The sequence below is a fragment of the Schistocerca gregaria genome, chromosome 2 (assembly GCF_023897955.1).
Source record: "Schistocerca gregaria isolate iqSchGreg1 chromosome 2, iqSchGreg1.2, whole genome shotgun sequence".
NCBI lineage: Eukaryota > Metazoa > Arthropoda > Insecta > Orthoptera > Acrididae > Schistocerca > Schistocerca gregaria.
Window position 1 is genome coordinate 262,749,976 of NC_064921.1, and position 27,840 is coordinate 262,777,815.

General features: G+C 43.7%; 1 protein-coding gene across 1 annotated transcript in view; it reads right to left on the reverse strand.

The window, feature by feature from the left end:
• Window positions 1-27,840, reverse strand: part of LOC126335739 (juvenile hormone esterase-like) — a 136,290-nt gene that overhangs the window by 73,543 nt on the left and 34,907 nt on the right. Inside the window, exons 3-6 of the mRNA XM_049999195.1 lie at window positions 23,524-23,676; window positions 19,377-19,527; window positions 15,811-15,996; window positions 3,151-3,347 (exon numbers count right to left, since the gene is read on the reverse strand). Coding sequence (XP_049855152.1) covers window positions 3,151-3,347; window positions 15,811-15,996; window positions 19,377-19,527; window positions 23,524-23,676 — 687 coding nt within the window. The remainder of the gene's footprint in view (window positions 1-3,150; window positions 3,348-15,810; window positions 15,997-19,376; window positions 19,528-23,523; window positions 23,677-27,840) is intronic.

Below are 27,840 nucleotides of genomic sequence, written 5' to 3' on the forward strand. Positions count from 1 at the left end.
TAGACCGTTCGCCAGGTGCAAGTCTTTCGATTTGACGCCACTTCGGTGACTTACGCGTCGATGGGGATGAAATGTTGGTGATTAGGATAACACAACACCCAGCCCTGAGCGGAGAAAATCTCCGACCCAGCCGGGAATCGAACCCGGGCCCTTAAGATTGACATTCTGTCGCGCTGACAAAAATTTTCTTTCATTTTTTTCATTTTGTTCGATGTAGTTCGTTGCGTTTGATTTGGGCGGACGTCGCAAGACATCCGTTCAAGTTGATAGTCGATTGCTGGACTCAATTTTTTTATTACAGAAACACGCAGCTGACCGAACACGCTGAGTTACCGTGCCGGCGACCACTCAGCTACCGGGGGCGGACTGTGACTGAGGTACGTTCCAAGCAGAGAGCTATCATTGAGTTTCTATATGTGGAAAACCACGTAGACGGTTCCAGAATTTCCAAGGACACACGGCAGTGAACAAAAGCACTGCGAGTAGTTGGGCGAGACGTCTATGATCATCTACCCTGCAGCCCGGATCTCGCACCTTCCGACTTCCATCTGTTTGACCCAATGAAGGATTCACTACGCAAGTAGCAGTGAGTGGATGATGGGAAGATTATTGATGCAGCAAGACGCTGGCTCCAATGTCGAGCAGTTGAGTGGTACCATGCGGGAAAAAAGGCTCTCTCATGTGGAGTAAGGCCGTCGCTTTTGAACAGAGATTATGTTGAAAAACAGGATTTTGTAGCCAAAAGAGTGGTGTATAATATAATGTATAGGAATCCTGAATAAAACCAACCTGCGAACAGAAAAAAAGTGCTCCATCTCTAAGTGAAAGCCCCCGTACATGCAGCTTCACTGTGGATTCGTCCATGTGCAAGGCCCGAAAAGAATGAACAATGGTGGACTACATTTATCAATGTTGTACGGGCTCAGCACCAATCGTGATGGTGTGACCTGTCATTTGGTACAAAACAACATCTTCTCTGGTCCACGCAGCCGGCAATTTGGCGAGCAGGTGTTACGTTGATGACGTGTTAAGGCGGGTTGTTTCGCCGTATATTCAAGGTCTCAGTGACGCTATCTTTCAACAAGATAATTCAAGACCACACGTTGGCCGTATTATTCCGACCTTCCTCGATACACAGGGTGTTCCATCGTTGTCCTAGCGAGCGTATTCTCCAGAGAGATTCGAGCTCACCTACAATTGTTTCTGCTTCTCAGTATTGGCGGCTGTAAGAGGGAAGTGGGGAAATGAAAGTGGAAAACAAATCACTCTCCGTCGGATCTATAAAATGTTTTCCGGAGTGTAGACGTGACGTCTAAATATATTCATGCTCATAAATTAAGGATAATTGTGGAATGTGCTGCCACACAACGTGGCACTACACACAACTGACGCTAATAGTATAGACACATAGGGAACACACACGACACAGATCTGTAAGTACACGGAATTGGTGATAAGTTGAAAAAACCGTCCCGAAACATATGTGCTACAAAACGCCACTGTTTCCTGCGCATGTACCCCGACATCAGTATGCGATATGATCACCATGTACTCGTAGACAGGCCAACAACGGGTTGGCATACTCTGGATCAGTTGGTCGAGCAGCTGCTGGGGTGTAGCCTCCCATTCTTGAACCAGTGCCTGTTGGAGCTCCTGAAGTGTCCGAGGGATTTGAAGACGTACATCAATACGTCGACCGAGAGCATCCCAGATGCGATCGATGGAGTTTAGGTCTGGAGAACAGGCAGGCCTCTCCATTCGCCTGATATCTTCTGTTTCAGGGTACTCCTCCACTATGACATCTCGGTGGGGCCGTGCGTTATCATCCATCAGGAGGAAAGTGGGACCCACTGCACTCCTGAAAAGGCGGACATACTGGTGCAAAATGACGTCCCGATACACCTGACCTGTTACAGTTCCTCTGTCACAGACACGCAGTGGTGTACGTGCACCAATCATAATCCCACCCCACACCATCAAACGGCGACCTCCGTAGAGGTCCGTTTCAAGGACATAAAGGGTTTGGTATCTGGTTCCTGTTTCACGCCAGATTAAAACCCGGCGAGAATCACTGTTCAGACTATACCTGGACTCGTCCGCGAGCATAACCTGAGACCACTGTTCCAATGACCATACACTGTGTTCTTGACACCGGTCTTTACAGGCTCTCCTGTTAGCAGGCGTCAGTGGAATGCACTTCGCAAGTCTCCGGGCGAATAAACCATGTCTGTTCAGTCACTGTGTGTCTGGAGACAACTGTTCCAATGGCTTCGGTAAGGTCCCGAGCCATCTGCTGGAATCGTCGCCATAATCTTGAGACACTGATGGCCCGTGCTACGACCTGCTGTGTTTGACCAGCCTCCAGTCGCCCTAGTATTCTACCCCTCGTAACGTCATCAATATGTGTTCTTTGAGCCATTTTCAACACAAAGTCACCATTAACACGTCTGAAAACGTCTGCACACTTACTTGCTGCACCGTACTCTGACATGCACCAACACACCTCTGCGTATGTAGATTGCTGCCAGCGCCACAGTTCGATGACCGCAGGTCAAATGCCGCGCAAGGTCGTATCCCGAGGTGATTTAAACCCGCAGAGCGCCCACCACAGCATTGTTTCACCGTGTATCAGCATTATCCTTAATTTATGAGCATGAGTGTAGGTTTACCGTTGTTTCTGGTGAGCAACCACACCCTCCTGCATGAGGCCCAGATAGTACAAAGCTGTAGCAATAAGAACTGCGTTTTTGTGTGCTCCTAGGGCATATAAATTTAAGGCTCTTAGGACAGTGTGTATAGCTTCCTCTTGGCCGCAGGTATGTTCTGACAGGTCGTTTTCTGTGGAAAAAATTGCCCATATTGGTGGACCACTCGCCTTTCTTTTTTGGTTCTGCAACGCTGTTGTGATGCGTTAATTTTGTAATAGAGCTCGAGAGCGAGCCGAAAATGTTCTGTACCTGCCTCTGAACCACAGCAGGCCAACTACAGAAAGAGAGGGAGATGGTGGAGGGAAGGAGACAGTTGTACACAAAGTATGCCTCGACGCACACTATAAGTTAGGTTGCCGAGTACAGACTATGTGTAGATGCCACCTGTGGAAGTGAAGTGAGGTGAGGTGAAGTGAGGTGTGGCGGGGAGAGGCGAGCTGACCTGGAACTGCGCCGTCGCGTTGAACAGCTGGCGGACCGGCTTCCTGCGCAGACAGGGCATCAGCGAGGGCGGCTCCCAGTAGCAGCCCAGCAGCGCCGCCAGCGCCCTTACGGTGGCCGCCGCCTGCCGAGGCTGCTGCGCGCCCAGCCACCAGTCCAGCCACACGCCACTCTGGGAGATGGCGCGCGAGAACAGGCCTGCCAGGATCGAGTGTCGCCACAGTCACTGCAGGACCCACGAGTCCCTACCTATCAGCAAGCTCAACGATCAACTTCATATCTGGACGGTGACATGCACCAGATCGTCCTACAGTGCAAACTAACAGTTAATAGATTTGAATCTGACTGAGATCATGTAAAGTGTAGGAAGGAGTGGGGAGGGGGGGAGACTGTTCTGAATACATAACTTTCCTTGTTTCATTTCATATCTGGTAACTAGAAAGCCGAAAATGTCTTCTACTCTCATCAAACAGAGAATACTTTGATTCTTGCCGGTGTTGAGTAATGTGGAGGGGGGTGCCACCGCATTTTGGTGTGGGCCCATTCCTTTTCTTGATATACAGACTAAAGAGTCGAATTAAATTGGGTGATGCTGAGGGATTTAGATTAGGAAATGAGACGCTCAAAGTAGTAAAGGAGCTTTGCTATTTGGGGAGCAAAATAATTGATGATGGTCGAAGTAGAGAGGATACAAAATGTAAACTGGCAATGGCAAGGAAAGCGTTTCTGAAGAACAGGAAGTCGTTTCTGAAAGTATTTGTATGGAGTGTATCCTTGTATGGAAGCGAAATATGGACGATAAATAGTTTTGATAAGAAGATAATAGAAGCTTTTGAAATGTGGTGCTACAGAAGAATGCTGAAGATTAGATGGGTAGATCACATAACTAGTGAGGAGGTACTGAATAGAATTGGAGAGAAGAGAAATTTGTGACACAACTTGACTAGAAGAAGGGATCGGTTGGTAGGGCATATTCTGAGGCATCAAGGGATCACCAATTTAGCACTGGAGGGCAGCGTGGAGGGTAAAAGTCGTAGAGGGAAACCAACAGATGAATACACTAAGCAGATTCAGAAGGATGTAGGCTGAAGTAGGTACTGGGAGATGAAGAAGCTTGCACAGGATAGAGTAGCATGGAGAGCTGCAACAAACCAGTCTCAGGACTGAAGACCACAACACAACAACAACAACAACAACAACAACAACCATAGGCTGAAGAAAAAATGTCGCACTTAGTAGTCGGTATGCGATTTCTCAAGCCAGATCAAGAAAAAAATACCTATCAAAACCTATTCCCGCCAATAGGTTCAACAGAATTGCGATTTCTCCCGTCGGAGGTTCGAGTCCTCCCTCGGGTATGTGTGTTTGTGTTGTTCTTAGCATAAGATAGTTTAAGTAGTGTTTAGGTCTACGGACCGATGACCTCTGCAGTTTGGTTCCTCAGAAATTCACACATATTTGACATTTTTGAGAATTGCGATTTAAAGAAGGAGGTTCTGCCTGCGCTGTAGCTGCATGCAGCGTGGCCAACAACAGATAGCATGAACTCGGCGCTGTACCACAGATGTCCGTCCCGTTACTCCGCAAGACGAGGCATTGCCGTTGGGAACGATATGCAGACTCATCGATATTCTACTTGCATTAGCCCCAACTTTTTTTTCAGTTAAAGTATCACACTGTAGCCTCACACAGCTTCACATGGAGGGTTACAAGCCGTCTGGCTTCCCTCCTTCCATTTATACAAATGTACATACCTCTTGCCACAACTGGCGATAGGCAGGACACTTTAGTTGCATCTACTTAATGTCTCATTGTGTTGATTTATTACAGGGAAATGTATTTTATAAAATTTGAGTGGTCGTCGGTAAAGGGGGTAATGAGAAATGCACAGACCGCACACTACTCTGAAAGCGGCAGGTATGTCGTGGCCAACAAGAAATTTGTGCCGGCTTGCACTTGTCAAGTGGCGACTCCCAGGGAAGCTTACGGAACCAGCTGGGTCAGGGTTAGCGGCCTGTAGCAGGTCTCCCCTGCTGAGATGGCCGAGGGTAACAGTTTCAACTGCTTCCTGGGAAATCGTAATTTATGGAGGAAACGTACAAGTATTGGAATGCTGTTTTAAACTACGTTCTGATTCGCTAATCGCCAGCTACATCAAAAAGGAAGATGTGCTTTGATTTGCCCATGACTGACGACATTGTGCGATGGGGATTTGTTAAACGTGGCATTGACAGGCTATTGGCGGAAGAGAGTTTTCCTGACTGGGGTTTGTGGCCATATTGACGCAAACTGCCGTGGCGGCAGCTGGTGGAAGAAAAAGAAATACTCTTGTTTTGACGGTGGATGGATACAGGTGGCTGGTTCGAGACGCCGTGCCGCTTGGAGGTATTCGAGTCCTGACGAGCGGGATTCTGATTCTCCAATACGACCACGGTCCTCCTGCTTACCACCTTAGCAGACTGGCGAGAGCATACAGCAGCACGACTCACTACGTGGGTGTCAATGTTACATACAAACCCAATCCAAGCCATAGTTTCGTTAGTTGTGATATTCAGGCAACTACCGGAGTTTCTAAATTAATCGTTGGGTTGTATTGGATTCATGGTTTAATATGCAGCCGGCCGCGGTGGCCATTCGGTTCTAGGCGCTTCTGTCCAGAACCGCGCTGCTGCTACGGTCGCAGGTTCGAATCCTGCCTCGGACATGGATGTGTGTGATGTCCTTAGGTTAGTTAGGTTTAAGTAGTTCTAAGTTCTAGGGGACTCATGACCTCAGCAGTAAAGTCCCATAGTGCTCAGAGCCATTTAATATGCAGCAAGGATACGGTACCCATCACTCCGCGTGCCTACCCTGTTAGATGTCGTCAGCAACTAACTTTGCTCTTTTATTTTATACAGTGTTGATACGAATACTTTGTAATTGTTTAATTTAGTAAAATATTCAGTTTTGGATTCATTTCCTTTTTTTAAGAAACACTTAGTTTAACATTTAAAAAAACATAATTCTTATTATAGGAAACAGCGATCTATAATTATTATAAATAAACTGGAAGCAGTGACCGGTTTCGATCTTATTAGAAGATCATCTTCAGACCGTAATGTCTGCAGGAGGCAACCAAAAGCAAGAGGAGTGCCATGCGCCACCGCCTCCGGCAGACATCTATGGTCTGAAGATGATCTTCTAATAAGATCGAAACCGGTCACTTCATTTAAAAAAAATTATGCTATCAAGACTGCTTCCAGTTTATTTAGAACACGTAGTTCCCTTCAAGTCACTGATTTATTCTATTCATTGAATTGATAGTTATATAGTAGCATCACTGCAATTTCCCATCTTACGATTCTATGTCAGCGCATTTCAAGACAGCGATTCCGTCGCGTAACTTGTATTTAACATGGAGCGTTAAGGGGAGTGTAACGGAATCTAGGTAGGCCTTACTCTGATAGGTTTCACAGTATCAGTCATCCCGTGATATTGTTCACAATGCGGTATCTTGTGTATTTCTTTAACTTGTTACGGACATAAACGACCACTTTGTTTGGCCGATGAGACAAATAAAGCCAACAGAAAATAACAATGGATACAGTAACATCATCTGAATCCAATTCGGTACAAAAAACACAATAGGAAGGCTACACTGGGTTGCACATTATGCTTCACAGAGTAATTCCATTCTGTAAGTTCGACGTCTAGGCTTATCTTCACAGAGGCGGTACGTAGACGTGCAAGCCCGAGGCAGGATTCGAACCTGCGACCGTAGCAGCCGCGTGGTTCCGGACTGAAGCGCCTAGAACCACTCGGCCACCGCGGCTGACTTGCAATCCTCTCTCTGATACAGCTTCTTGCAGCAGAAAAGCTATTTCTCTTTGTTTTTTGTAATTTTCAGCTTCGTAAATAGAAGGTCAGCGAGTTGAAACAGTGTTCAGTAAAAATATTTATATGTGAGTCAGGAGCAAAATTCAATTGAGGCATGTGGAGGCAACCAAAAATTTATCACTGCTTCAAGGTTTATGCGTCCATACATATATCAATAGGGATTGTACAACTGTAGTCAAATACATAAATCTTTATTAAGTCACACATTTATGATTTTTAGCTGGTAAAGTTGGTAAAAACATGTGCGTTGAATGGATTATCCATATAAGAAATGATCTGTTATTGCTATGGTAATGTATTATATGCTTCCAGGGAGTAGCCTTTTAGACTGAATTAGCTTATTCAACCTCTACTCCGCCTACCACAAAGCCAGAACAACTATTAAATCAAGCTACCAGGAGAATGCTTTCAGACCGGCAGTGCATGTCAGGACAGACCAGCTAGCACCGCACTTTACTTTCACATCCAAAACTTCTGCCAGGATAAGCCAACACTTAACAGCCGAGCAAAACTGCTATTGCAGAACATTGCCTTGACACCGGTCATCGCATAGAATGCAACAACACGAAGATTCTGACTTGCACGTCCTGCTACTGGGATAGTGTTATTAAGGAAGCTGTTGAAATCAAACTATTAAGGAACCTTATAAACAGAGATGGTGGATTTTGTTTAAATGCTGCTAGGAATCCGGCTCTGTCTCTCATCAAAAAACAGAGGGACAGAATTACTGCTACTTCGCCTGTTGATTAATAGTCACTATTGATATTTGTGATGTTGGTTACCTTTCGTTGTGTGTTGACTCTGCAGTTACTTGTTCTGTGTGTGGTATCTTTCTTGTTTCTCCTCTGTGAACCAAGGTATTAAATTCTCTTGCATATTACTTCCTCCTTCCAGTTGTGATTTGAGAATGGTAGGGTGTACTCCTGTCGAAATATCGGCGGCGGTGGACGACGTCACCCGGCAGCAAACTCATAAGTTATTTGTACAGTAAATTGATTGTTCACCAAAGTAACGATGGGAAGTTATAATTTATTGGGGGAAAATACGGATTCAACAGAAGAGCTGAGAAACTTCATACCAAACTTTGAATCTTCTGATCAACAATGAAGCATCATCAAAAATATACTAGAACACAGCAGATCGTTGATAAACAAAAAGAAAACATTTTATTCAAAAAATCAAATGGTTCTGAGTACTATGAGACTTTACTGCTGAGGTCATCAATCCCCTAGAACTTAGAACTACTGAAAACTAACTAACCTAAGACATCACACACATCCATGCCCGAGGCAGGATTCGAACCTGCGACCGTAGCGGTCGCACGGTTCCAGACTGTAGCGCCTAGAACAGCTCGGCCACTCCGGCTGGCATTTTATTCAAAAAGTGGATCACATAGCACATGCAAATCCTTTGAAGTTCATAATTATTGAAGAAAGTAGACAGTTTTTGATCAGTCAGTTAAAACGAGGACCATAGGTGGTGCATCGAAACGATCATCAGCTTTTTGAAGATGAGAGCTTCTGAGCGAATATAGGCAGCTATGAAGAACTGAGAGTGAAGTGAGTGTCAAATTCAACAATTAATAAGCTATATGTTTATGGTCTTGCATATAAATTGCACACACAAGTCCATTTGGAAATAAGACGAAAGAGAGTTGAGCAGTTCATTCAGAGTTGGAGATGTTTACACATATTTCGTTCGCTGAACTCATTATGGAATAGAGAAGGCAAAAGCTGTATCTGAAAATCTCTCTTAATGGTATTTTCAGTCCTACGTTAAAGCCTTAATTTTCGACACAACAGCAGGAATTATTTTTAGACGTTTGATTGGAAACTATTTTGAAAAGACGTCTGGTGTTTGCCTTACACGCATCGTATGCATGAAAATATTTTCATAATTGTTTTAAGGAAAATGGGAGATGTAGGAAAATAAATCCGCCAATATAAATCTTGAAAAAAAATTTCAGTACTCTAGGTTGGAATAGATATTAATGAATTCCAAACTGGACTTAAGCACTAATAGGTCTAGAAACTCTTGGACTAAGTCGATATTTCTCGGATCCTCAATTTAGTTCGTGATACATTGAGAGCAGAGCAGCACCGAGAGAATTATGTCGAAGTTTTAGGATGAACTGCAGTCTGTCTAAGCGATATCTCAAGTCAATGGGGAAAACCATTTATTGCTTGGAAATATTGATGTTCTGCAGTCTATACCTGTAATTAGCACAAGAAGAGAATGGATTTTGTAGTATCTATATTTTCCACACCACTGTATGTCAAAGTAGGATTCGGTGCCTTTTCTGAAGCCAAGGCACATATTTTGTTTCACTATTCTTTTAGACAACGTAAGTACTAGGTTTTGAATAGTTTCTCAAAAGCGAAACAAATCATTTATAGTATATGTCTACTGTTGTGACGCAGTGGCTATCTTTGATCACGGTTAGACCTATCAATCAAAACTCAAAATCCTCAGTGAAGTGAGACAGCAGGCAAAACCATCAAAGCAAAGTATTAAAAGGATCGAAGTAAGAAGCGGTCAAATCCCAAAATGTATTAGTACTGGCACTGAACAGTTTGTTTCTAATAAAATATGTAAATTTTAACCAAATTTCTTATGTGTGACACATTGTTTAAGATATAACCTTCGCAATGACTCGAAAATGAAGTTTTCTACTGTGTAAAAGGGATTTTACAAAGAATAAGATCTTTTAAAAGAAAACTTTATATTCTTCTCTTATGTGTTTCACGAACATTGTAGATACTAGCTTTATGGATTTCATTATTAAAGCTAACACAATGTATAACTGAAAGTAATAAAGTTATTGATCATTACTTACTTCTGAACAATACTTTTTAAGGGAAAAATTAAATAAGATTCGGAGTGATTTATCTAATTTTTTAATGTAGTGGCAATAGCTTTTAAGATGTATATTAAATAAGATTTTAACTGATTTATCTATTTCCCCTTAATGTAGGGTCTGAGGGTCACCATTTCCCCTTTTCCTGTGAAGCTCAAATTATAGGCAATTTTTTGGGCGGCGGCACGAAACTATTTCATTTATTTATTCAACATGATCAGGTTAAGGTCTTCAGGGCCTCTCTTACATCAGACCAGCATTAAACACATGCAGATTTTTTAAAATTCAGTTACGTAAGAAATGGCAATAATTTCAATATGAAACTTTCTGGCAGATTAAAACTGTGTGCCGGACTGAGACTCGAACTAGGGACCTTTGCCTTTCGCAGGCAAGTGCTCTACGACCTGAGCTACCCAAGCACTCATTCTGGAAACTTCAATATGGTAAGCAGCAATAATATAGTTTTAATAGATTAAGAAAGATTTAAATATATCTGAAGAAAATGTGAATAACAGTGTTGACTAAGAACTAATAAAGTTAATACAATCAGCACTACTAACAATGCTGCTGTTCCTGTTACTGCTGCTGCTGCCGATTCTTGTGATGTGCCCCAGCATGGCATTCTGTGTGGATGTGAAATTTTTTTTTAAAGTTTTCCGAGCTGGCGACAGCGTCAGAACTGTAGCCAAGCAGGCTACTACGCAATACCTACATTGGAATGCTAGTATTGCATGTAGCATGGGCACACCAAAAAGTTAATAGCCACACATCACACGAGCTAGATGAGCAAAGCGTTGATGCAACAAGGTAACCTCTCGAGAAGAGGAGCACAACGTCGTTGTCTTGACCATGCATAGTGAAGCAACATTACCTAAGTCATTTGCACGAGTGGGTTTACAGCACACAGATGCTGTAGAAATAGCCAAACTGAAAGCTTGAAGAGAAGATCTGGGACACAGCAATGCAGTGTGGAGTGCTGTCGGCTCCAAAAAACTAGGCCACATTTGGTAGTTCTTGCCAGACAAAAATGTGACTGGGTAGAGAGACATGTTCAAATGCTCTGACTTCCAAAGCCCAGTTCTAAGTTTTATTGCCAAGCAGTCCCAAGATGTGACTTATGACACACTAACAACAGCCCATCTAGATGAATTCGATCTACGATACAACAACCAGCCCAGGCAGCTGTAGGCTGTTACTGCTTCATCTTCGCTTCCTACCATCAGGCCCGCTGGAGGCCTAGCTGATGGTTACTGGTGAGCTGCTGAATTACATCAGCTTGAGGGAGCACGGTAGCTGCCGCCATGATCTGCCTCTCCGAACCGACACCACTGTCACTGTCCTTTCTCTCATTGAGAGGCTGTGACGTAGCTCTTCACGACCATGGCCACCTCATGTAGAGCTGATTGGGTCTTCCTATGGAGCTGTCTACAACGTCAACGTCGAGAGCCCTTGTAAGCCACTACCCAAGCTGCTGGCCATTGGGACCATGCACGCAACATCCAAAGTGTGTCCACTCAGCAAGCATCTGTGACATAACTGCCTACTGTGTGTGCAGTGCCGTCACTGTGGAGGCTAAGACCCCAAGGCGCACAGACATCAGTCTTGAAGTGAGCTTCACCTGCTTACCTGGTTACTGGCCACCCCAAACAAGACAACTGTGTATCCTTGAGCCAAGGATGTGCATCCGGTTAACAATATCTTGCTAGGACCTTCGGGTGGCCGAAGGATCCTCACTCCTGCACTCGACACCATGCTCCTGCCAACCATAGAGACCATGGCTCTAGCCCTTTATAATAATAATAGTGATAGTGACAAATTGGTAGATACATAATGTTTCCAGAATTAATTTTGACTCTGCAATGGAGTATGTGCTGATGTGAAACTTCCTGGCAGATTAAAACTACATGACGGACCGAGACTCCCACCCTCTGTGATTCCCCGGATCTTGCAGGCTGAGTGGTTTCCTCTGAAACAGGACAGGCGACAGCATCTGGCTCAGCGACAGTGTCAGCCACAGACAGCACCTGGAACTTGTTTGTCAGACGAACCGGGGAGGCCTTACGTGTGGCTGCCCAGGAAGTCTTTCGCCACCTGCTTCGTCCCAGGGCGACCTCACACTCGACCACAGGTGAGGGGTCGGCCTCAGTGCGAGCAATAACTGAGTTGGCCACCGGTGAGGACCGATTGGAGGAATCTGACGTGCTGGACGTCCGTTGGATCCCCAGGGCCGGCCCACAACAGTGGTGCCCATCCACTGCAACTTCAAGCTGTGTAACCGAAGCCATCACAGCCTGAAGCTGAGAGTGAAGTGTCATCAACTCGGCTCGCATCCGCACACAACAGTCGCAGTCCCTGTCCATACTAAAGACCGTGGAAAACTCAACTATTCAGATAAAAGGACTATCGGCACGTGCTGCGCAACTGTACTGTAGACCCTGAGAAAAAGCACGAACTGTGTCTAATAATATGCAGATATTCAAAAACCCAGCTACCGAAGCACTCAAGTGAAACTAAATAATTTGCCCCTGATTAGGAACTTTTAATATGTCACAAAATCGGCTTACTTTCTGACGCAAACGAAAATGGGAGAATTGTAGCTATTAGATGTTAAATTTACACGCATAAACTCAAGAAACTAAACTATTAATGCACACAGATGATACAATAAAATTCGCTCCTGGTTAGGAACTCGTAAATGACACAAAATCGTTTAGTTCCCTGTTGCTGCGTCTGTCTCGGTCGGCTATTGCTGCCTCACTGCTGCCTGATCTACCAACCACCCTCACACAGCTTTACTTCCGCCAGTTCCTCATCTACTACCTTCCAAACTTCGCAAAAGTTCTCCTCCAAAACTTGCGTGACTAGCACCCCTGGACCAAGAGGTGTAGTCTTGGTCCAGCAGACAGTTTTAATCTACCAGGAATTTTCAGATAAATAATGTCTTTATAGGTTTACAAAAGTGATATTCTCTGAGACAGTGCTTTCTGAGGGAGAAAAATTTAGGTAGACTGCACCAACTAAGAGCTTTAGGAAATGAGAATGGAGTACCATAAATAAGAAGTGCAACTTATAGCGTTTCCTCGTAAAACATGCTTTATGACTATCTGATTACGTCTGTGGACTCTGAATAATAATAATAATAATAATAATAGAATGGAAACAATTATGTTATAATTGTTATTTGTAAACGATTAAGTAGCGGATTTGTGATTTGTGAAATAATATCTGTGTCAGCGAGTTCTGAAACGGCCACAGAAAGAAATTAATTAAGAAAAACTAAAAAATTTTATCACAGTCAGCCATTGTATAAATGGTAGTGTAAGAATAATGTCGTTGTCGTCTTCTTGGAGTCACTTAGAGAGAGGAAACCTGTGACGCTATGTTTAACGCATAGGTAGCTTTCTTTTGCAAGATTGTAAGCTGGACGCCACAGGGCGCTGATTATAAAGAAAGGTGTGTGAATTTGTTATTATTCGAGTTTTAAATATAGTTATTGAATGAGAATTCGTATGGTATTATTAGAAAGCTTGCCTGGTATTTTACCCATTTATTTAAGACATTTTCAGCTTTTTAAAGTAGTGTTGGTGGTGCAGAGCTGCAACACGGCGGAACGAGCCGCCGCCGCGGCAGATTCAAATATGATAATGAGGACAATCATACCGCAATAACCGGTCAGGTAGAAAGTGAATTTAAAATTGTTTCTTACAGCAGTTCGAGATCAGAGTACAAAGCAGCAGATTTTACGTTGAGTTTCACACGCGGACGCAGACTGCTAATATTGTAAACCTTAACAGTGTCAAAATTAAAATACTGTCATGTTTCAAAAGGAAATCATGCTACAAAAAAATTATGGACTGGTAAAAAGTTGTAGAAACATTATTTTCTGGTTAACAATGACAGTCTCGTGCTCTAGTGTTCGCCATGGCACTGATTAATAATTAATGTTGACCAAAAATCCACCGCTAGGTTTGAGGTTTTTTTAAGCATTGCGTTAAGTATCTTGATTAATTTTGATAACAGAAATAATTTCAGAACATTATTACGATAGTCGTAGCAGAGATTCATATTTTGTGCATTCTATTGAGTTGGAGTAACAAAACTGTTCATTTAATAAGAAGCCAGCTCCAGTATAACAATAATTAATCTCATTTGTTCACAGCATACCATTAACCAAAGTAAACGAGTGTGCAGAAACAATTACGCGAAAAAGTGTAAAAATAAGAGCCATTCTTGTGGTCACCATTGATATATCTGCGTGCACAGAAGAAACTAACGATCAAAGTCCGAAAACAATTTATTGGACTGTTCAATTAACCAAAACATTTTCTCCAAGTATAACACCCACACAAAACAGTGACCCGTCTTCGAATCACAACTACATACAAGAACAATATAGAAAAGAACTGAAATAATTCCCTACTAGTTTCTGCCAGAGACTTCTCCGATATACCAAGCTTAATCCAGAGATCAGCGAGAAGATCCAATCGATCCATCGATGAACTGCCAATGTGAGAGTTTTTTTTCTTGATTGCGATTTCATTCCCCTGCCCCATATGGGCAGGTGAGGGCTGTCAGCGGCACAATCCGCCGCTCTTCAGCCGAGTGACATGACAACTAAAATAAGAATAAAAGATACATACATAAGGCGATAAGAAAGGGGAACATAAAACAGAGTAATGGGAGAAAAAGGAGGTAAAAATAGACTGACATGGAGACGTTCATGGGGGGCAGTTAAAAAAGTCACCAGAAAGTTAAAAAAACACAGTTGGCGATTCTTAAAACACAGAAAAGACACTGAATTGGACATGCACATGTTAAAAGTCGGCCACAGTATTAAAAACACTCCAGAACAACACACTTAAAACCCACTTGGAGCACAAACGACAAAGAATAAAACTGCCAGGTGGGACCTGCCGAGGGAAAGGTCAGAGATGATGGAAAAGAGGGGAGAGCAAGGGGCAGAAGGGGAAGCAACGGGATTAAGAGGGTAGGGGCGTGATCGGGTACACAAAAAGGCGGGAGACACGTGGGGCGGGAGATGAAGAGGGAAGACAGGGCAGGAGGGAGTGCAGAGACACTGAAAGGGGGCACAAGAGAGGGAGGGGGAGTAGGAGGGGGAAGCCGCTTAGGAGGAGGGAGGGGGAAGAGAGGGAGCCCTAAGGAGGAGGCAGGAAGATGGGATTAGAGTTGATAGGATGGGTAGATGTCAGGGCGAAGCTCATTATCCGGGAGGGGTCCAATGTGAGGCCGAGCGCCTGCCTTTATAGCGCTTCGGCGGATGAGTACCTTGGAACAATTTTCCATCACGTGGTTTTTACGTGTGACAATAATTCTGGGATCTGCAGCGACCTCTTCCTTATGTTTATGTGGGCCGGTAGTGGCCCTGGTGGCCGCTGGTGGTTTTGCTGTGTTGTTGTTGTTGTGGCCTTCATCAATATTGCCTGTCAGTTGTATAGTGCTTCGGTGTGTCTGCGAAGCGGGCAACACGCGGCTCCAGGTTGTCACCTTGGTTGCTGATACTCTAGGCGCCTTGATGTCTGGTGGAGAAGGCCACAGCAACCATCACATGTTGTCACATCATCCTAGCCACAAGCAAACTGTTAATATTACAGTTATTCTCTTTCATTCAAAGGCTCGGATGTGTCCCCATTGATAAGATTCGGTGAACGACTTGATTGGCTCGCTAGAGAGCATGCTGTGAAGGTGGGAGGGCAGCAATGGTTCAAATGGCTCTGAGCACTATGCGACTTAACTTCTGAGGTCATCAGTCCCCTAGAACTTAGAACTACTTAAACCTAACTAACCTAAGGACATCACAAACATCCATGCCTGAGGCAAGGTTCGAACCTGCGACTGTAGCGGTCACTCGGTTCCAGACTGTAGCGCACGGCCACTCTGGCCGGCGGAGGGCAGCAGTGGGCGACTCACCCCTGGAGGCTGGTGCCAGCATGTGGAGGTGGACGCTGGCGGCGCCCGCGTCGTGGCCCATGAGCGTGACGCGGTCGGCGGCTCCGCCGAAGGCCGGGCCGTGCGCGCGCACCCAGCGCAGAGCCAGCGCCTGGTCGCGCAGCCCCAGGTTGGCCAGCGCCTGCTCGTCGCCCGTGCACAGGAACCCTGCCGGCAGCGCGTACCCTTCTATCAAAACAGAAGTGCCTGCTACTTGCAAATCAAAACTGTAAACACCAGAAACAGCGCTCAGTCCAAAATTATCAATAACGAGGCAGCTGAGATATTGTGAAATGTTCTTATTAGAAGCTTCTTTTACCATTTGCCTGCTTCCTCGCCTTGCGCTGTACCGTTCTCTCGACTAGGATACTGAAGTGGGACTGAGAGTACAGCCAACCATGTTCATCACCAGAAGCTACTTGACAGTGAGTGGCGGAGAGTACTTCAGAAAGCACTATCATTCCCTTCCCGTCTTTTCTGCTCTACCAGTAACTAGCGCGCGAAATACGAACGCGAGTTTCTGTCATTTTACATCACATTCACTTCGTAATCTATGCAGAGAAAAAAGTAATGTACCGAGCGAGGCGGCATGATGGTTACCACACTGGACCCGCATCCGACCATCCTGATTTAGGTTTTCCATGATTTCCCGAAATCGCTTCAGGCGAATTTCTGGATGGTTCCTCTTCAACGGCACGGCCGATTTCCTTTCCCATCCTTCCCTAATCCGATGGGAGCGATGGTCCCCCTGTTTGGTCCCCTCCCACAAACCAACCAACCAAAAGTAGTGTACTCCCATTGTCTCACTGTTCATGCAAGGAACCCTCTCTGAATTTAATCACATGTTCTGCTCAGGGCCTCTCTTGATCAGAGATCAGCAGAAGCAAATAGTACTGTGGCTGTAGTGCGACAAGCAACGCCTGTGGCGAAGTGGGCGCCACCCATTTCAGTGGTATCTGCTACATTTTCACTCGGAAATAAAACCGTTTGTAGTTGGCCATAATACAGCGTCCAATTGCATTAATGTGACCACCGACTATGTTTTAAGTCAACGTCTAATAACCACTCAGAGACGGCTGGTAGCACCACTGGCAGTGGAGGGTATATAAAGCATGTCAGTGAGATACGAGTAACAGTGCAGTAGTTGCTGTTATGCGAGTAATCTGGCCTCCACAAGGCCATGATCACTGGCTTAAGGGCCTAGGGTGGATGCATTTCTGAAGCGGTTAAATTTGTATTTGTTCGCTTGCCGTCGTGGTTAAAGTATACCGTCCATGCTAAAATGGCGCTATCCGAAACGGGCGACGAGACAACTGTGGTACACCACGGGCAATAGATGACAAGGGTGGAGATGTGCATGTGTGAATAGACAAGCAACTGTTGAGCAATGGGTACACCGCAGCCGGATGTCCAGTGAGTGGCAACAGGTGGCCTTTCCAGACGATTCGCGTTCTAAGTTCCAACGGCGTGAAAGACTGAAAGCAAACACCCTGCAGCAATAGAGAGAAGGGTCCAGGACGGTAGAGGGAGCCTTATGGTCTGGGAAATTCCCTCTGTTATCTCGTCATTCTGGAAGGGTCAGTGGACCAGCACAAGAATGCATCTGCCCTCGGGGACCATGTCCATCCCTGCATGCTACTTGTCTTTTCCTCTGTACGATGGCATCTACAAGCAGGCCAATGCAACCGGCCACACCGCTCGCAGTATACCTGCATGGTTCGAAGAGCACCGGGACGAGTTTACCGTACTTCCCTGGCCACTAGTCTCCCTGGATTTAGAATCCGTGGGACCACCTCGATCAGGCAGTTCGCTCAGTGGATCTTCAACCGAGAACCATAAAGCAGCTAGACATGGCAGTGAAGTCGGCATAGTCCCACATCCATCTAGGTTCCTTCCTTATGGTGAATTGTCCAAAGCATTTAATTTTGTGAACCATGACATTATGTTACAGAAATTACAATTCTATGGTATAAATGGAATAGCATATGAGTGGTTTAAGTCATACCTACAAAACAGGAAGTAAAAAGTTTCGTTGTGTGGGTCAAGTGATTTAAATAAGTTTGCCACTTCATCTAAATGGGGTGAAATTACATTAGGTGTTCCACAGGGTTCAATCATGGGTCCCCTTCTGTTCTTGATTTATGTGAATGACCTCCCTTCCTATCTGAAAAAGGAAGCTGAACTGACAGTGTTTGCTGATGATACGAGCATCATTTTTAACCCAGTAAAAGAAACTCAAACTGAAAATGATACAAATAAGGTCTTTGGAAAAGTCATTAATTGGTTTTCTGCAAATGGGCTCGCTCTAAGCTATGAAAAAACACAGTACATCCAATTTTCTGCTGCAAAAAGTACAGTCCCTTCAATAAATATATATCAACAGAAGTTAGTAGACAGGGTAGAGCACGCTAAGTTTTTGATGTAGATATAGATGAGAATCTTAATTGTAAAATTCATATTTTGGATCCTCTAAAGCTACTAGGTTCTGCAACTTTAGCAATAGGAATAACTGCCAATTTTGAGGATATAGAAATTATTAAGCTAACATACTTTGCATACTTTCACTCTCTGATGTCATACGGAATAATATTTAGGGTAACTCAACATTTAGACAAAAAGTATTCACTGGGCAAAAGAAAGTATTTAGAATAATATGTGGGATTCATAGTCGCACATCTTGTAGGCATATTTTTAAAAGATTGGAAATTCTTACAACAGCCTCCCACTACATTTACTCACGTATGAAATTTGTTCTCAACAAAATGGACCAGTTTAAAAACAACAGTGACATTCATGATTATAATACCAAAAAAAGGAAGACTTACACTATCCTTTACTCAACCTATCTTTGGCACAGAAAGGGGTAAAATATGCTGCTATAAAAATGTTCGACAAATTACCAGATGAAATAAAATGTCTGACAGACAGCTGCAATAGCTTCAAAAATAAATTGAAATTATATCTCCTTGACAACTCCTCGTATATCATAGATGAATTCTTGAATAGGAATAAATAAATCTATAAAAATAGTATATTTAAGGTAATGGGGTAAATAACAGAAATATTAATCATTAACTATATATATATTAAAAAATCTTGTTTCAGATGTGCATTTCTTGTGCACTTGACACGTTCCTGACAATAACGGCTACCGTACCGTGCGATTGATCAATGGAACACGTAACCAACTAACTAACTTCCTCTCGTTGAGTCTCTTCTTGCACGTCCGCGCTTCAGAAGATGGCTGCTCAAGCTTTTGACAGGTTGGCACATTAATGAGTTTGGACAGTGTATTTACGGGCAATCTTGCCGCAGTAGAATCGCTGGCGGGGCCGAAGTTTCGGCAACCTGCTGGTTAGGCTGTATTGCTGGTAATTAGAGTTGCCCAACACAGCAACTACAAAATTTTGAAGGTCGCTGCTTGATTTTTTGGAGGTAACAATTAAAACCTTACGATTACTCGTCGTAGCAGTCCTGAGAATAAGTGTAACGGCACACAACTATCGTGGGATTAGGAATATCATTTTACTTGTGTCCCGATCACTTACCAAAGACGCCCAGTCTGTAGGCGACGGTCACCACCACCACATCCTTGAGCATGAAGTACTGGGGGTTGACCCACTCCGAACCGGCATGGCCGCTCGTATAGCCCCCTCCATGTATGTACACTATTATAGGGAAGCCTCGCTCGCCTTTCACCTGTCGAAAACAGTCGTTGAAGTGGTGAGAGCCAAAAAGCACAAAATGCATCTAAAACTTTCGATGTGTATTAAAAATATGTTCCTGTCGTGGTACGTCAAGAGGTGCCACTTCATGTCAATCACAACAATATATTCTACACACCAAAGTGAACAATATTAATTTTGAGAACTTCTGCTACTAGTTCAACCATCAGGGTCACAGGAATGCTGCTCTCAAAATAACTTGGCAAAGGGCTTTCGAAGACATGAGACATCCATACTAAGATCGATTACAGCCATAATCTTCACTTCTTTTATAAACGTTGATCACCGTGTATCGTGGCGAACGGAGATTACACCGTTAGTGAATAAATCTGTTTTCTTTGTATGCTTCTTTTGCGTTATGACAACATTCACCGAAGTTTTTAAATGCACTGTGTTTAACGCAATAGGTTTCATCGTGTATTTGTCTTTAGCCACGATTCGGAAGCAACTGGCAACGCTGTGACGTATGAAGCCGAAATAAATAAAGGGAATAAAGGGATATGTCTTGTTGCAAACGGAAGTAAACTGTGCCACAATGAGATTTTCACTCTGCAGCCGAGTGTGCGCTGATATGAAACTTCCTGGCAGATTGAAACTGTGTGTCGGACCGAGGCTCCAACTCGGGACCTTTGCCTTTCGCGGGCAAGTGCTCTATCAACTGAGCTACCCAAGCACGATTCACGCCCAGTCCTAACAGCTTTACTTCAGCCAGTACCTCGTCTCCTACCTTGGTAGAGTACTTGTCCGCGAAAGGCAAAGGTCCCGAGTTTGAGTCTCGGTCCGGCACACAATTTTAATCTGCCAGGAAGTTTCATATCAGCGCACACTCCGCTGCAGAGTGAAAATCTCATTCTGGAAACATCCGCCAGGCTGTGGCTAAGCCATGTCTCCGCAATAGTCTTTCTTTCAGGAGCGCTAGTCCTGCAAGGTTCGCAGGAGAGTTTCTGTAATGTTTGGAAGGTAGGGGACGAGGTACAGGCAGAAGTAAAGCTGTGAGGATGGGGCCTGAGTCGTACTTGGGTAGCTCAGTTGGTAGAACACTTGCCCGAGAAAGGGAAAGGTCTCGAGTTCGAGTCTCGGCCCGGCACACAGTTTTAATCTGCCAGGAAGTTTCGGAAGTAAACTGTGATTCAAAATTCCTTCGCATCTACTGCCCTCGGCTGAATTCCAAATAATCCATGCAGTGTTTCATACGGGGGTGGCATGTAATGGAGATTCGGAGTACACCTCCCAATTGGGAAGCTTTTTGCTGTGGTACTTGTTCGATACTAGTAAGACCATGTGCCTCCATAGGATTTCTTCATCTTCGTTTGCTTTCATTATCATCGACAACATGACCATCACACTACATTGTACACGCTTTCATAACTTCGGATACGTAAGCCACTAGAAAGGCGTCCCATTAAGAAGTCTCGCGTCAGATAGTGAACCACGCGGAAATTAAATCATGCTCATATCGCAAAAATTTAATTTGTGTTGCCTGCTGTACAAATATTTCACTACAACACCACGAAATTGGATTGTCTACCGGTTTTCTTTCATGTCATTCCTCCAAAGCAAAAAGGTTGCTGTATCTGACTGCTCTTCAGCCGTAAAGTACTTATTTCATTTCATGTTGTCACAAAAAAAAAAGAAACAGAAAGAAAGAACGTCAGAATATACTGTTAAAACAGGTGATCATGATGTGACGATAGTATGATAAACATTGAGGCTTTGATATTGTACTGTACGCCGTCCGGAGGATATTGTTCAACGGCATCATGACTAACTGCTGGCAGACAAGTGCAGTGAATGAGGGAATGAGTATGGTGGTGAATGTGGATTATAGGTTGAAAAGGAGTCCACTGGGGCACACCTGTACGTGGCACCCGAATATGACAATAACATTAATGTAAATTAAAATGAAACTAGTATATTATAAACAATGTATGTCTCTGATAGGCTTTATAATGCGGATTGCTGACTGTGTACGACCGCAGAGCCAAACATACTGCTTCTGGTCTGAGATTGTAGTTTTTCAGTAAGAGAGCACTTGTCGCACAGTGGTAGATAGCTGTCTGTGAGCGAAAGACGATGGAGTAGGCAGTTTTGGCGGTGTGCTGTGTGAAGCCACCAAGTTTTAGATTATTGTAGGTATGTCAATGTTGTTAAACATGGAAGCAGAAGTCTTCATGCAAGCAAGGTAAAGATGTTAAATAATTATGATTTTTGTTTTGCCAGCACGTTAGTATAGATGAGTTGGCTGATAATTTGTAGTTGTTGAGTAACCACAGAATGTACGTAAACTGATTTTATAAAAAGGCTAGTTAGATATTTCGCGTTTGTAATGCTTCTAAGATTTGTTAACAGAGCTACATGTAATTTGATGACTTGCATTTATGCTGGATTAGTGAGGATAAATACTACTTGCTGTATAAATCTCATTGTTTGTGGACCAGTTAGTAAATATATTATTCTGAGCAATATTACTTCAGTTTTAGATGTTTTTGAAAAGACAGACATAACTTGTTATATAATTTTGCTAAAAAAACTCAGTGTTAATAATTCACCACAGTCAGTACCGCTTCCCTGTACAGATCATACGTTTTTCAAAGAAGTTGGATTTTTCATTAAGGTTCTCGTTTAGCAGCCAAAAGAATTTCACGTGCATTTCAAAGTATTACCGCCAGCATTGCACATCGCTGAGCCTGTAGTTAGTATCTTTATATTTTTTTATGAGAGACAAAAATATATCGAATTCCACCGTTGCTGCTTTAGAAGTAAGAAAATTTAGTTTTTTTTTATGAACACAGGGACCAAAGTTATCAGCTTTGAACAGGGCCAGAGGATTCAGTGCCTAAGCGGCTGAATGTCTTTTGCAGTGACTGTATTTCTCTATTGGTATTGGGAGTAGCACTCTCCAATCAGTTCGTGTAAATTTTTGCTAACAATTACACAGGGTAAGCATACCACTTGCAGTTACATCACGCTTTACGATAGTTCGAGTTTTGTATCCATTCCACAGTTCAGACAATCATTCAACGTAATCGTAAAGTTTTTCTTATTTAATTAAAGAAAGTTACTTGGTAAAGGTCTCATTATGAAGGTTGGAAAACAGAATTTATCAGGTTTTCCTCCTCAAAAATCTAAATGTGCTTTGTGGTTTGGGCTGGTTGTAGTAGGATCGTAGACTCTATGCATCGAATATGAGAGTGGAATTAGACGAGGGAATTTTAGAGAGGTTCTGGAAGTGTGTGTTGCTGGAATTGTGGTGAAATATGGAACGTGCTCCCTGTGTTAGCTCTTGAAGGGTAAGTCATACATCAGAGAACACTTCACATTCTTGAAAATTTTTCCGCTATGAGCAGAGTGGTTTCTAAAAACTTAACAGCCTGGCTGAACATTCAGTTAAAGCTCCTCATAAAGAACTCAAGATACTATCCCTCCTCTTTGTTTGTGGAGTCTTTCTGTAGCAGACATTCATGAGTAAAATCACGAAAATGACTAAGATTGCATTCTGTCGTCGAAGCGTAGAACGCATTGAGACAGCAGACGCTGTCAGAAGTAACAGCGTTGGATTCTGAATATAATAGAGGTAAATAAGAACGAATAACAAAATGGTTCAAATGTCTCTGACCACTATGGGACTTAACTTCTGAAGTCATCAGTTCCCTAGAACATAGAACTACTTAAACCTAACTAACCTAAGGACATCACACACATCCATGCCCAAGGCAGGATTCGACCCTGCAACCGTAGCGGTCGCGCGGTTCCAGACTGAAGCGCCTAGAACCGCTCGGCCACCAAGGCCGGCTAAGTACGAATAACAAAAGATTTAACACTAGCTTCACCCTCACGCAGAAACCAGTTTTTGTTGACCCACTTCCACTCTATTACGTGCTGGATATTGAATTAAAATGTTTGCAGTATGAGGCAGAAAGTGGTAGTGTTTATATTTTTGAATGGTGAACGGGGAGTTGGTAGGGCTTACCGCAGGGGTGTACACGTTTAGGAAGAGGCAGTCCGTGTCTCCCTTGTACTCAGCTCCGTCCCCATCGTCCACGTAGGCATCGTGCTGCAGGCAGCTCGGGCCGTCCTCGGTCGCGTCCAACATTCCGCTCCAGGGACGCTTCCGCGTCGCCTCCTGCACACACAGTGACCCGCGATCAAATGGTCGAAGTCTCGACACTTGTTTCAGTTTCGCTAGTCAAACTACGAGAAAGGCAAGCTTGCAGATATACCGTTGGATTTTAATTTCAGTTTGATTCAAGGTTACCTACGTTTAATGAAAAGGCACACCAGTTGTTAATAAACACGTTATTAAATCTACAATCGATTTGAGCCTCTGCATTAGGCCATCTTCAAGTGGATCTGAAAGTAATGCATGATATGATGTATGTACAAATATTGGTGGTGGCGGTAAGTTCCTATGGGACCAAACTGCTGAGGTCAACGGTCGCTAGGCTTTCACACTACTTAATCTAACGTAAGCCAACTTACGCCATGGACAATACACACACCCATGGCCGAGGGGGGACTCGAACCTTCGACAGGGGGAGTCGCGCGAACCGTGGGAAGGCGCCTTAGACCGCCTGACTACCCCGTGCGGCTGAACAAATATCCCACATAACAATAGATGAAAAACGAAACTTATATGTGTACACTATAAGAACAGAAAAAAAGTATAACTTAACTTTGTGCTTCCAACAACACTACCACAACAAAGGTCAAAAATTAATTGTGATTGCAGTGTTGCTCACGCTGCTAAATATTGCATTTTCGGGCAACAACAAAGTTACCTTATGTGGCAGGTGTCATTAGAGCACAGTTAATAAAATCATTTCATGAAATAATGGATAAACTAGACACTCATCTTTTCGTGTTTCCCACGCTGGTCTCGTTGTGAACTCATGGCTCAATCGTCGAAAATCTAGGTAGTGATGATTCAAAGCTCCGATGCAAAGAGGCCTAGGTGTTATTCTGCGATATTCAAAAGTTTTATAGATGTGTTTCGTAAACCATTCTTGAAGATTAAATTTTTGCAAGTTAGCACAATGGTGAAGTAAAAAAGTAATCAGAACTCCGAATTTAAGTTACACTTCTTTTTTATTACTTTTGTTGCAACATCACTTCACAATATAAAACGTACTTCACAATATCTTCCTCACTGTTAAAGTTCACATTTCATTAACTGACTACAATTTGCGTCTTATCAACATGACGACCAAGACCTGACTGACTCTCTAATAACCGCTTGCGCGCCCAAAAATCAGAGTTACAAATACGTCAAAGATCACAGTGACAAAAGAAAGAATACACATAAGAATAATATCATTGCAACATAAACATATCGATGTATCAAAGTACCTCTACATTAATGAAATTAAATCTGTTACAGAAATATGTTAATTATTTTACAGAAATACAGTAGAATATTGCTGGTGTCGAGAGGTTGAGGTAACGTGCCCTAATGTTTACGTAATTCAAGTACCGTTACATGCTGTAGAGAAGCAACGTCAAATGATAAATAAAAGTAAAAATGGTTCAAATGGCTCTGAGCCCTATGGGACTTAACATCTGAGGTCATCAGTTCCCTAGAACTTAGAACTACTTAAGCTTAACTACCCTAAGGACATCACACACATCCATGCCCGAGGCAGGATTCGAATCTGCGACCGTAGCGGTCGCGCGGTTCCAAACTGAAGCGCCTCGAACCGCTCGGCCACAACGGCCGGCCAATAAAAGTAAAGGCCAAGCAAATTTAAGGAGTTATGCCCCTAATTACAGTGTGACAAAAATAGGTGTGTCTTAAAACTATGAAATTACAAGAACTGTACAGTTCGATACATTACAAGTATTCGCATACTTTAACTTTATGAAGAATTATAAACTTCGGTGTTTAAAAGTTGACACGGTATCAAAAACAACCTCGTAATCATTCATACACTCAAGAAGGGATAATTTAGGGACACACCTGATGGAATAACTACAACTAGATACATGTAAATATGACTCTGTAAGCAGTCTACAGGACGTCCAAAATACGCTAGTGCCCTCTGCTCTTCCCTGTGGTTTAATATTTGCTCACCAGAGGGCGTAACTTTACGGCTGATTTGGCCGCCCCGTTCACTGCAACAATTTAACACTTTTATTAAATCTAAACACAATACTTTTAGCCTTTCACTCGTAAAGTATGCAATTTTAAATTTTGTAAACATGACAACATAGCTCTTTTTAAAGTAAAAACATTCTAATACTTCTAACGTGTAGAACCGTACGGTTCTTATAATCATGACACGCCAATTTTTCTCACCAAGTCACTGGGGAAATACACTACTGGCCATTAAAATTGCTACACCAAGAAGAAATGCAGGTGAGAAATGGGTATTCATTGAACACATAGGTTAAGCTAGAACTGACATGTGATTACATTTTCACGCAATTTGGGTGCATAGATCCTGAGAAATCAGTACCCAGAACAACCACCTCTGGCCGTAATAACGGTCTTGATACGCCTGGACATTGAGTCACACAGAGCTTAGTTGGAGTGTACAGGTACAGCTGCCCATGCAGTTTCAACACATCAAGCTGCAACACATCAAGAGTAGTGACTGGCGTATTGTGACGAGCCAATGGGTCGTCCACCATTGACCAGACGTTTTCAATTGGTGAGAGATCTGGAGAATGTGCTGGCCAGGGCAGCAGTCAAACATTTTCTGTACCCAGAAAGGCTCGAACAGGATCTGCAACATGCGGTCGTGCATTATCCTGCTGAAACATAGGGTTCGAATAAAGGGTAGAGCCGGGTCGTAACATATCTGAAATGTAACTTCCACTGTTCAAAGTGCCTTCAATGCGAACAACAGGTGACCGAGACGTGAAACTAATGGCATCCCATACCATCACGCCGGGTGATACGCCAGTATGGCGATGACGAATACACGCTTCCAATGTGCGTTCACCGCGATGTCGCCAAACACGGGTGCCACCATCTTGATGCTGTAAACAGAACCTGGATTCATCCGAAAAAATGACGTTTTGCCATTCGTGCACCCAGGTTCGTCGTTGAGTGCACCATCGCTCATGTCTGTGATGCAGCGTCAAGGGTAACCGCAGCCATGGTCTCAGAGCTGGTAGTCCATGCTGCTGCAAACGTTGTCGAACTGTTCGTGCAGATGATTGTTGTAGTGTTGGCAGAAGAGCCAACACCGTGTTACTAGAGGAGACAGAAATGCACGCGTTTTAGCTCACGCAGGCTGGCGTGGCGTCTGGAACATGACAAGCAATTAGAATTCAGAAAGCGGACGAAATTAGTTTGATACTTAACTTTAATCCATTAATGATGAACGTTGCTCTTCAAGGTACATGATTCACAATATCAATATCAATAGTAAATGAATATGGCGCCTTGCTAGGTCGTAACAAATGACGTAGCTGAAAGCTACACTTAACTGTCGTCTCGGCAAATGAGAGCGTATGTAGACAGTGAACCATCGCTAGCAAAGTCGGCTGTACAACTGGTTCTAGTGCTAGGGACTCTCTATCTAGACCTGCCGTGTGGCGGCGCTCGGTCTGCAATAACTGATAGTGGCGACACGCCAGTCCGACGTATACTAACGGACTGCGGCCTATTTAAAGGCTACCACCTAGCAATTGTTGTGTCTGGTGGTGACACCACAGTTGTCTTGCAAACGTCCCCATCTGTTTACTCAGGGATCGAGACGTGGGTGCACGATCCGTTACATCCATGCTGTAAGATGCCTGTCATCTCGACTGCTAGAGATACGAGGCCGTTTGGATCCAGCACGGCGTTCCGTATTGCCCTCCTGGACCCACCGATTCCATATTCTGCTGACAGTCATTGGATCTCGACCAACGCGAGCAGCAATGTCGCGATACGATAAACCACAATCGCGGTAGGCTACAATCCGATCTTTATCAACGAGCAGCAATGTCGCGATACAATAAACCGCAATCGCGGTAGGCTACAATCCGACCTTTACCAAAGTCGGAAACGTGATGGTACGCATTTCTCCTCCTTGCACGAGGCATCACAACATCGTTTCACCAGGCAACGCCGGTCAACTGCTGTTCGTGTATGAGAAATCGGTTGGAGACTTTCCTCATGTCAGCACGTTGTAGGTGTCGCCACCGGCGCCAACCTTGTGTGAATGCTCTGAAAAGCTAATCATTTGCGTATCACAGCATCTTCTTCCTGTAGGTTAAATTTCGCGTTTGTAGCACGTCATCTTCGTGGTGTAGCAATTTTAATGGTGAGCAGTGCATCTTTTTTAAATCCACCTGATAT